Source organism: Dromiciops gliroides, chromosome 1 (genome assembly GCF_019393635.1).
Source record: "Dromiciops gliroides isolate mDroGli1 chromosome 1, mDroGli1.pri, whole genome shotgun sequence".
Taxonomy (NCBI): Eukaryota; Metazoa; Chordata; class Mammalia; order Microbiotheria; family Microbiotheriidae; genus Dromiciops; species Dromiciops gliroides.
Genome location: NC_057861.1, coordinates 433,691,897 through 433,704,003, shown reverse-complemented (window position 1 = coordinate 433,704,003; position 12,107 = coordinate 433,691,897). Strand labels below are relative to the sequence as shown.

The 12,107-nt window shown below is 36.2% G+C and overlaps 1 protein-coding gene across 1 annotated transcript in view; it reads right to left on the bottom strand.

The window, feature by feature from the left end:
- ANKRD31 (ankyrin repeat domain 31) overlaps nucleotides 1–12,107 on the bottom strand; it is a 202,828-nt gene that overhangs the window by 166,333 nt on the left and 24,388 nt on the right. Inside the window, exons 7-8 of the mRNA XM_043975961.1 lie at nucleotides 5,574–6,230; nucleotides 2,769–3,028 (exon numbers count right to left, since the gene is read on the bottom strand). Coding sequence (XP_043831896.1) covers nucleotides 2,769–3,028; nucleotides 5,574–6,230 — 917 coding nt within the window. The remainder of the gene's footprint in view (nucleotides 1–2,768; nucleotides 3,029–5,573; nucleotides 6,231–12,107) is intronic.

Here is a 12,107-nt window from a genome sequence, read left to right as displayed (position 1 = left end):
TGAGGGGTGAAGGGAATTCACTGGGGGAGGGGGAAGGGCAGTAGTGAAATCCTACATGAAAGAAACAGGAAAAGGCTTATGGAGTGGGGGAAGAGATGGGAGAGGATCAGGGCAGTAAATGGATTTTACACTCATCAGAAAAGGCTCAAAGATCTTAAACTCATCAGAGCTGCCTCAAGGAGGGACTAACAGACACACCTAACCGGGTGGAGTAATCTATTTAATCTGGGCAGTAAATGAGCCTAACACTCATCAAAATTAGCTCAAAGACCTCAATCTCATTAGAATTGGCTCAAGGAGGGAATAATGTACACACTCAATTGGGTGGAGTAATCTCTCTAACCCTGCAGGAAAATAGGAGGGGAAGGAGATAAAGAGAGAGGGGTAAAAGAAGGAAGGGCAGAGTGGGGGAGGGGACAGACAGAAGCAAATCCTTTTTGAAGAGTGATAGGATGAAAGAAGATGGATAATAGAATAAATATCATGGGGAAGGGACTAGGATGGAAAGGAAAAAGTTAACAATAGTAATCATGAAAAAGAGAAAAGGGGGAAAAATTGTACAAGAAATATTTATAGCAACTCTTGGTGGAGGCTAAGAATTGAAAATCAAGGGAATGTCCATCAATTGAGGAATGATGGAAAAACCTGTGTTATATGATTGTAGTGGAATGGTCTTGTGTGCTACAGGAAATGACAAACAGGATGATCCCCGAAAAACCTTGAAAGACTAATGAACATCGATGTATAGTGAAGTGAGCAGAGCTGAGAGGACATTGTGCATAGTGACAGCAGTGTTGTTCAATGAGCAATTGTGAATGACTTAACTACTCTCAGCAGTGCAATGATCCAAGACAATCCCAAGGAACTAATGAGGAAGCTTACTATGCACCCCTATAGAAAGAACTGATAAAAAGAACACTTGTGGATTGTACATATATAACCTCATTGCAATCTTGTGGAGGGGGGAGGAAAGGGAGGGAGGGAGAAAAATGTGGAATTCTAAATCTTATGAAAATGAATGTTGAAAACTACCCTTACATGTAAATGGAAAATAAAATAAATGTTTGTTAATGCTAAAAAGAAAGAAAAATTAGGGTAAAGGAAAAAAAAGATATGAACAGGGGGCAGCTAGGTGGTGGAGTAGATAAAGCACTGGCCTTGGATTCAGCAGGACCTGAGTTCAAATCTGGCCTCAGGCACTTGACACTTACTGTGTGACCCTGGGCAAGTCACTTAACCCTCACTGCCCCACAAAAAACCCCAAAAAACAAAAACAAAACAAAAAATCCCAACCAACCAACCAACAAAAACAAAAAACAAAAAAAAAGGGATAAGAACAGGCACTTTTCAGTTGAAGAAATCAAAGATATCTATAATCATATGAAAAAATTCCCCAAATCACTATCGGTAAAAGAAATGGAAATTAAAACAACTCTTTGGTACTAACTCATCTCTATCAGATTGGCTAATATAACAGAAAATAAAAAAAGAAAATGACAAATGCTGGAAGGGATTTGGGAAAGTTGGGATACTTAATCATTGTCCTTCATACTTGAAGAGTACCAAAATGACATCACAAGCTCAATGTACAATGTGTCAGGCTGTGGCTGATCAGACCAAGATGAGCTTAGAAGGCTCTACCACAGGTTAGGTACAAATAGTCCATGTGAACATTTGGTATGGAGATGTCCTCTAAATTTGCACATCATCTGTGGGAAAATTTGAACACTGATGCACTGTTGGTGGAGTTGTAATGAAACTATGTACAAAAATATTCATAGCAGCTCTTTTTCCAGTGGCAAAGAATTTGAAATTGAAGGAATGCCCATCAATTGGGGAATGGCTGGACATGTTGTGGAATATGATTGTGATGGAATACTATTAAGCTGTAAGAAATGACGAGCAGAATGCTTTCAGAAAAACCCAGAAAGACTTATGTGAACTGATGCAAAATGAAATGAGCAGAACCAGGAGACCATTATACACTGTAATAGCAATATTGTAAGGATGATCAGCTATGAATGACTTTAGCTATTCTAAGACATCCAATGAGCTAAAATAATTCCAAAGGACTCATGATGAAAAATGCTATACACTTCCAAAGAAAGAACTGACAGAGTCTGAATGATACTGAATCATACTTTTTAAAAATACTTTATTTTTCTTGGGTTTGGGGGGAATCTGTGTTTGCTTTTACAACATGACTAATATGGAAATATTTTTGCAAGACTGTACATATATAGCCTATATCAAATTGGTTTTTGTTTTCCTCAATGAGGGGGGAGGGAAAGGAATAAAAGAGAGAATTTGAAACTTAAAATGAAAAAAAAAAGAATGTTAAAAATAGTTTACATGTAATTGGAAAAAAATAAAATATTTGAAAAATGAAAAAAAAAAAGTGGCCTAGAGCACAAAGAGGCTAAGTGACTTGCTAAGGTCACATGGTCATTATGTTCAGAGTCAGGACTAGAACAGAGGTCTTTCTGGCTTTGAGGCCCACTTTCTCTCTCTCTTTCTCTCGACCTAGACCTAGACCTAGACCTAGACCTAGACCTAGACCTAGATAGATATACTACTCTAGGCTACACTCTGAATAACAACATAAATAGGAAAAATAAATAAAAAGATGTTGTTTTACTCTGGACCCACCCAAAAATGTCTTTCTCCTCAAGGACAGTTATCTGCAAAACTGACCCAGTGCCTAGGTGAAATAAAAAAAACCCCATAAACCTCCCCGCCCCCCCCCAAACCATAATTTCGCGGCATACCTGAAATGTTCAGTTGGGAGTGTACTGTCTGTTTTCTGTAGAATCTCTTCTGGCATTTTATATGCCTCATCTATATTCTTCAGGGTAGCTCCTGCTCTTACTGTTTTCAGTCTGGCTGATCTCCTTAACATATATGAATTTTCCATGACAGTATTAGTTTCCATGGAATTTAAATCCCCCTCTTTACTAAGCCCATTAAAGCAAGCAATATTTTGATGTGCTATGGTTTCCCGTTCAGATGAATTTGGATCTTCTTTATCCTAAAGAAGAAAAGAGACACCAACATAAATAAAGCTGGAAATTTTTAAAGAAAATCTTGAAAGAAAACAGGGATACGGGCAGCTAGATGGTGCAGTGGATAAGAGCACCAGCCCTGGAGTCAGGAGTACCTGAGTTCAAATCCGGCCTCAGACACTTAACACTTACTAGCTGTGTGACCCTGGGCAAGTCACTTAACCCCAATTGCCTCACTAAAAAAAAAAAAAAAAAGATGTAAGAAAACAGGGATAATTGGGGTTCCCCTGTTAGGAATAAAAATAAAATGCTCTTTACAAAAAAAAGCATTTGGGGGCAGCTCGGTGGCGCAGTGGATAAAGCACCAGCCCTGGATTCAGGAGGACCTGAGTTCAAATCTGGCCTCAGACACTTGATACTTACTAGCTGTATGACCCTGGGCAAGTCACTTAACCCTCACTGCCCTGCAAAAAAAACAAAAACAAAAACAAAAAACAAAGAAAAAGCATTGCACAGATGTACTTAAAAATACAATTATGTTGCAAAACATTGTGTCAATACATTATGTACATTTTAAAATTTTTTTGTGAGGCAGTGGGGGTTGCCCAGGGTCACACAGCTGGTAAGTGTCAAGTGTCTGAGGCCAGATTTGAACTCAGGTCCTCCTGAATTCAGAGCTGGTGCTTTATCCACTATGTCACCTAGCTGCCCCCCATGATGTACATTTTAAAATTTCAGAAAAAAAGCTTAGGGTAAGATAATCATAACAATGATCTTAAATTTCAAAAGGAATGAATGGGTGAAAGTAGGGTTACTCTACATTCCTTTAACATTATACAGCATCAACCTGAAGGGATAAAATGGGCAAGTGAAAAAAGAGAACTGCTTCATCCAGAGACACATAAGTAGACCATACTAAATGCTGTAATACAAAGGTTAGCAAAGTATAGTCTGAGGATCCATGAAGGATCCTCAAAAGATCCTTTTAGGTGGTCTTCAAGATCAAAACTATTTCCATAAAAATATAAGACACTATTTGATTAGTAAAATACTTTTCCCTTTTCCAACTACATATCTTTGAAAGACCAGATTTTCTTCACATACTTTCACCAAACATCAAATTGTAATAGATTGAATGCAGAAACAGCTATGAGAATCCAGCTGTCTTCTATTAAGCCAAACATTAAAGAGACTTATAAAAACATGTAAAAATTCCCCTATTCTCATTAAATGTTATTTTAGAAAACAGTTATTGTCCATAAAAATATTGTAACATGCAACGATTTTATTATTATAATTTAAATGAATTGATAAATATTTTTAATTTATGTGTTAATTTCTAATATGGTAAATATCAATAGCTAAAATCCACATAAACAAAAGTCCTTTAGAGTTCTCAATAGTTTTAAAGAGTGGAACAGTATCCTGAAACCAAAATGTTCAAGAACTGCTCCTATAATACATGAGATCAAAAGTTCGTCCAATCTCAGATTTTAATTCTAACAGTAGCATCACAAGCTGCTTTATGTGAGAGACATTCTCATAAAGAGACACTCTTTATTTAAGAGTAGATACTTTCCTGATTCTGACTCTAAAGTGTGATCTGTGTCTCCTCAACAGCAAATCATGACATTACATGTAGAACTCAGAATCATACTTAAACCTAGAAAGGGCCTTAAGAGACCTTCTAGCCTAACCTCTCATTTTATGGATGAGGACACTGAGGCCTGGGAGGTTCAGTGACATGCCTGAGGTTATACAGGTTATAAGTATCAGAGCTAGGATTCAAACGCAAGTCTTCTGATCCCAATTCCAGTGTTCTAACCTCTATGCCATGCTTTCTTTCCTTCTCTATTATGGCTCTGTCATCCATGAATTCATCTAAACCCTACCTTCTTAAATTATGGGTCACAACCCCATATGGGGTTGCATAACAATGTAGGGAGGTCACAAAAATTTGGCAATAGTAAAAGATTATGTATACCTATTTTATATATCTATATACCCTGGGTTATATAAAAATTTCTCAGGCAAAAAGGGGTTGTAAGTGTAAAAAGTTTAAGAAGCCCTGATCTAAACCAATCTTGAACCTATTAACTCCATGGGAAATTATACAAATAACTATTACTCTGTTTCCCAGAGATGGTGTAGGCTAGTTTATCTCTATTCCACATCCGAAAATACACATTACACAAAATACACAAGTTAATGTCTTTTCGAGCTCACAGGAGAAAATCCTGATCATAAATTCTTCTATTCCTATCCAGGAGAAAGTAAGCAATAAGTCCTCACAGATGTGTTGGGAAGAAAACTTCCTCTATTCTCTTCCTGAATTTCTACTTAGGTCAGACTCATTTACGGTCAATGAAGAAAGACCTTTGGCTGAGAAGCTTATAACAAGCATCTTTCTTCCAACAGATGAGAGACAGTATGACAATGGCCCTGTAGGGGTAATGGTATTTAGTAGCGGATGGTTTTAATTTAATTTAGCTTAGAGTCAATGTTTAATCAAGGGCTTACTACTTTAACTTCTATAAAAAGTAAATTTAAAGGATTAAAACTTGTACTTACTTGCTGCATTGTTATATCCTTAAACAAAGGCTCAGTTAACTTGGGACCTTGTCCAAATGGCTGAACAGAATGCTGAAATTCAAAATTCATTCCTGCTATTTGTGTACAATCATCATCTGTCTGAGAAATGCTGGGCTCTGTTCCTAAGCACTCATCCTCAGCACAGGGCCCACTGCCTCTTTCCATTCTTTGGCAGATGGACTCCACCATAGATTCCGACAATGTGTTCAGGGCTGTCAGCAGCTCAGCTGGTAATGCATCGTTTTTCTCGTTTTCTTGCATGTCTTCTGACAGACCATCTTCCTGACAGATCAGCAAATGATCTAAAGGTGACATTGATTTGGGACTCCCCAAATCACTCAGGGGTTTCAACAACTCTCTAGTTTCAAATTCATTCACTATAAATGGGTATTCACCCAGAATACTTTCTGAAAATCCTGAAGAGTCTTCTATTGTGGGCATCAACATTTCACAGGGAATATCTTCTCCCTTGATTTCTCTTGAAGGTAATGTGACTGTCTTTAGAGACTCTGACAATACACTGGATCCCTCCATATTCTCTGATGATTTTTTCTTTACTTTTACTGTACCATAACTTGTAATAACAGCACCTGAGAGTAGGCTAATTTCAGGGGAGTCATCTCCATCACTTAATTCCTATGAATTCCAAATAGAAGTTCCAGTATTATAGCACATGCAAAAGAAGTCTACAACAACCTTACCATAGTTCAACTCTTGCAGGTAAATACTAGAAAAAAAATACAACTTATCCTACACAGACACACACACACACACACACACACACACACACACACACCACCTTATCAATTTACTTTCCAACTAAATTGCATATCCTACACTGAACAGACAGGACAATTAATAAAATCAACACTTTATACAACCACCTGAAATTGCTAGTAATCCAGAACATATAGGGATGTCTACTAGGCTAAGTAATTAAGCAATTAGCAGTGAATACAAGGTGGAAATGTCTGGCTGAAAAGCACAGACGGAAAGTTATCTTTTCAGGCAAATTCTGATTACATGTGTTAACAGGGGAGACATCCAATGTATAAGTGAAATCAATAGATAATCTCAAGTATCATTGGCTCCAAACCTCAATTTAATTAACCCTCCCTCAATAAAGTTTGGGTTTTTTTTTAAACCATAAAATTTTTCACCTATTCTCTCCACACTTCTCATCTTAGCATTCTAAGTAAAATAGGCAAAAAACAAAATGTTTCAGGGGAAAAGAGGAGACAAGGAATTGGTGATAATCAAATAATGATATTTAACAATAACAACCAGAAGGTAGCTATGGTGTAATGGAAAAAAAACACTTGGGTCCTAATCCCAGTTCTGCCACCAACTAGCTTTTTTACTTTGGTCAAGTCCCTTAACAACTCACCCCCAACCCCTGGTCCTCTATACTTCATCAATCATAAAATGAGAGGACTGAATTAGATGATCTCTATTGGTCCCCTTTCATAATCTAGCATTCTATAATTCTACTGTAACAGCAGCTTCAACGACCTCTTTAAAAGATAGTAACAGTTTCTATAGTCTCAGGATGAGAGGCATTGAAGTTGGTGTTACATTAATTAAAATATTCTCATGAATTTAAGCAATCAAAGTAGTCACCAGAAGATGATAACCTAATTCCAACAATGCTACTATTATTCAAAACATTTTTGGATCTCCCTTTTTGAACTTTCCTTTTAGAGACATCTTATCATACACAATTAATTTGATTATTTGTTGTCACACCTCATTTCAGAACAAAAATTATAATACTGTTTGACCTTATTATGCACCAGACTTGGTTCCAAATGACTTTGGGCTATTTCTTAAAATCCAAATCCAGTCTTAAGACAAGGCTATTTGACATCACTGAGAATCTTCAAAAAAACTGCAAGTCTTGCCAGGCTCTTCCAAAATAGGATTTTCAAAAATGTTTGAAACAATGAAAATGAAATAAGTATATAGAGCTTCCCATAGAGACAAATATAAACAGAACAACATTTATTTTGTGAACTTTAAAAAGTAATCCCAAGTTAATGGAAGAAAGAAAGAAGCAACTGTCTCCAAAATGAATGGTAAAGAGGTGGAGCCATGATGGTAGAATAAAAGCAGTGACTCATCTGAACTCTGCCCCCAAGCTCCTCCAAATACCTTTAAATAATTCCATAAAACAATTTCTGGAGACACAGAACCCACATAAGGATAGGATGAAATATTTTTCCAGTCAGAGACAACTTAGAAGGTTAGCAGAAAAGGTCTGTTGTACTGGAGTGAGAGTGGAGTGCCATCCACACAGACCTGGCCATAGCAAATCAGGAGCAGGCCTTAGGAGTCACTGAATCAGCAGAAGTAGTGACAGCTTCTAGAACTCTCAGCACACAGATGGTAAGAGGGTTGAACAACTGATCAGAAGGAAATTACAGGAGTCTTTTTCCTGGCACTGGGGGCAGGATTCTGTTGCTTTGTTCATACTCACTCAGCCTTGAGTGGCAGCCTCAGGGTGAGGAGAAGCACTAGCACACCAGAGCTTATGACCTCAGTGGAGCAGGCCTCACAGTTCCAGGACATAAAAGAGGGCTTGTGGTTACTCACAGACCAGAGCACAGGTCAGGAGAGTAGTAAACACACCTCTCCTTAGATCATACCACCTTAGAAGAACTAAAAACTTACAGGTCCCTAGAAGTATCTCTGAAAACAGCTGCACAAAACCCCTGAAGCTTGGGACAGTGTATTCTTCACCATGAAAACAGAGCCCTACTTTTTAAAAAGAGTAAAAAGTCAAGAAATGGGCTGGGAAAATGAGCAAATAACAAAAAATTCTAAACACAGAAAGTTACTATGGTGACAAGGAAGATCAAAACACATTGAGAAAATGATAACAAAATCAAAGCTGCTTTATCCCAAGCCTCTGAGAAAAATATGGATTGGTCTCAGGCCATGCAAGGGCTCAAAAAGGATTTCAAAAATAAAGTAGGAGAGGTAGAGAAAAAATTGGGAAGAAAAATGAGAGTTTATGCAAAAAAATTAAAAACAGTCAACAGCTTGGTAAAGGAGATTCAAAAAATGCTGAAGAAAATAACACTTTAAAAAACAGAACAGGCTAAATGATAAAAGAGGCACGCACAAAAATCCAACAAGGATAAGAATGCCTTGAAAAGTGGAATTGGCCAAATGGAAAAAGAAGCACTAAAAATGACTGAAGAAAAAAACTCTTTGAAAAGTAGAATTCAGCAAATGGAAAAGAAGGTATAAAAGATCACTGAAGAAAATAACTCCTTAAAAATCAGAATTGAGCAAATGGAAGCTAATGACTTTATGAGATATCAAGAAAAATAAAACAAAACAAAAAGAATGAAAAAATATAACAATGTGAAACATCTCATTGGAAAAACAATGGACCTAGAAAATAGATCCAGGAGAGATAATTTTTAAATTATTAGGAAGCCATTATCAAAAAAAGAACCTAGACATCTTTCAAGAAATTATCAAGGAAAACTGCTTTGATATTCTAGAACCAGAGGGTAAATAAAAATTGAAAAATTCCACCAATCACCTGAAAGAGATCCCAAAATGAAAACTCCCAGGAATATTATGGCCAAATTCCAAAGCTCCCAAGAGTTCTGTAAGCATCAAGAAAGAAACAGTTTAAATAACATGGAGCCACAGTCAGGATAACACAAAATTTAACAGCTTCTTCATTAAAGAATTACAAAACTTTGAATATGATATTGCAGAGGGTAAAGGAGCTAGGATTAGAAACAAGAATCACCTACCCAATAAAACTGAGCATAATATTTTGGAGGGGGGGCAATGGACATTTAATGAAATTGAGGACTTTGAAGCATTCCTAAAAAAAAGACCAGAGCTGAATAGAAAATTTGACTCTCAAATATAAGACTCAAGAGAAGCATAAAAAGCTAAACAGGAAAAGGAAATCATAAGGGATTTTAAAAGGTTAAACTGTTTGCATTCCTACATAGGAAGATGATACTTGTAACAAGAACTTTCCCATTATTAGGGCAGTTGGAAGGAATATATATATATATATATATATATATATATACACACACACACACACACACACACATATATACAGAGAGCATACATATAAGTTGAATATGAATGGATGATATCTAAAAAAATAAAATTAAGGGGTAAAAGAGGAATGCACTGGGAAAAGGGGAAAGAGAGAAGTGGAATGGGTAAATTATGTCACATAAAAGAAGCAATAAAAAGCTTATACAGTAGAGGGGAAGATAAGTGTGTGAGTGAACCCTAATCTCATCAGAATTGGCTCAAAGAGGGAATAATGTACACACTCAATTGGGTATAGAAATCTATCTTACCCTAAAGGAAAGTAGAAGGGGAAGGGGATAAAAGAAGGGGGTAGGGTGATAAAAGGAAGGCCAGATTGGGAGAGGTGGGAGAGATTTTGAGGAGGGACAGGGTAAAAGGAGAGAGAGAATAAAATAAACAGGGGGAGGGAATAGGATGGAGGGAAATACAGTTAGCAATAGTTAACTGTGAAAAACACTGAAGCAAGTTTCTCTGATAAAGGCCTCATTTCTCAAATATATAGAGAATGGAGTCATTCCCCAATTGATAAATGATCAAAAGATATGAAGTTTTCAGATGAAACAATCAAAGCTATCTATAGCCATATGAAAAAATGCTCTAACTACTGATTGGAGAGATGCAAATCAAAACAATTCCGGAGTACAACCTCATACCTAGTAGATCAGCTAATAGGATAGAAGAGGAAAATGACAAATTTTGGAGGGGATGTGGGGAAAATGAGACATTAATGCACTGTTGTAAACTGACTCAACCATTCTGTAGAGAAATTTAGAATTATTCCCAAAGGGCTATAAAACTATGCATAATCTTTGCCCTAGGTCTATATCCAGAAAGAGATAAAAAACAAAAAGAAAAAGGACCTATAGTTACAAAAATATTTATAGCAACTCTTTTCTAGTGTTAAAGAATTGGAAATTATGGGGATGCACATCAATTGGGGAATGGCTGAACAAATTGTGGTATGTGATTATGATGGAAAACTACTGTGCTATAAGAAATGATCAGCAAGATACTCTCAGAAAAACCTGAAAAGACTTACATGAGCTGATGCAAAATGAAATGTAATGTGTACAAAACAACAGTAATATTGTAAGAAAATCAGCTGTGAATGACTTAGCTCTTCTAAAAAATACAATGATCCAAGACAACTCTGAAGGACTTATGATGAAAAATGTCATCTATCCCCAGAGAAAGAACTGATGGTGTCTGAATACAGATTGAAGCATAATTTTTTAACTTTATTTTTCTTGAGTTTTTTCATCTGTTTTCTTTCACAACATTACTAATATGAAAATGTTTTGCATGACTACACACATACAGGGTGGGCCAAAAGTCATGAAGGGGTTTCAACATTTAATAACTCATTTATTTTTTGTTTTCAATTTATAATACCATAGCATGTATACAGTACATATAGGTATATTACATGTGAAAAATCAAATCTTATAAATGGCAAAAAATAAGGAAAAAGGTTTTTCACAGTTATTAAAACATCATGACTTTTGGCCCATCCTGTATAACTTATATTGAATTGTTTACCTTGGGGGGGGGGGGAAGGGAGAGAATTTGGAATTCAAAGTTTTTAAAATGGATGTTAAAAATTATTTTTACATGTAAATGAGGAAAAATAAAATATTAAATAAAAATTAAAACAAAACAAAATAGAATGAATGTTAAAGAGCTGAATACAACTTCCATGGCCTTCTCATGTGGTAAAGTGGGTGTTTTGCACATAGGAGACCCTCAAAGGCTATTTGTTAATTTGATGTAATAAGAAAAATATAAATCCATTGATTCTCCATCCCCTATTTATATTCCATCACCTTCAGTGAGGAAACATAGATAACCTCAATCCTGTTATAAGCCTGAATATATTCCCATATGTATTCATGCAACTGAAGTGTAAATTAGCATGAAGTCAGAATGATATGGAAAACTTGTAGAGAAATTCAAGACCTAGACCTTGGTCTATATCCTTTAAAGCCCAGCTCAAGTCTTATCTCCTCCATAAAGCCTTCTTTTGGAGGGACCACTCTAGCCCACATAAACCTCTCCTTTCTCTCCAGTCCTATTTTACTTATAGTTTGCTCCACACAATTTAGCACTTTTCTCCCCTTATTTTGTGGTTATAACTCATTTTGGACCAAAAATGAAAACTCATTTTGACCTCATGTACAAAACTTGGTTCTAAATGACTTTGGAATATTTCCTAAAATTAAAACTCAGTCTCAAACCATGTGACTCCAGCAAATCACTTAAACTTTCAGAGACTCAGTTTCTTCATCTATAAAATGAGGGGTTTGACTAGATGACCTCTAAGGTCTCCTCTAGCTTTAAGTATATGAGCTTATGATCATACAATAGACAGAAAAATCAATGAAGATGATTAATAGGTAAAACAAAGTTAGGAACCAGAAACCCTTAGTCAAAAGAAAG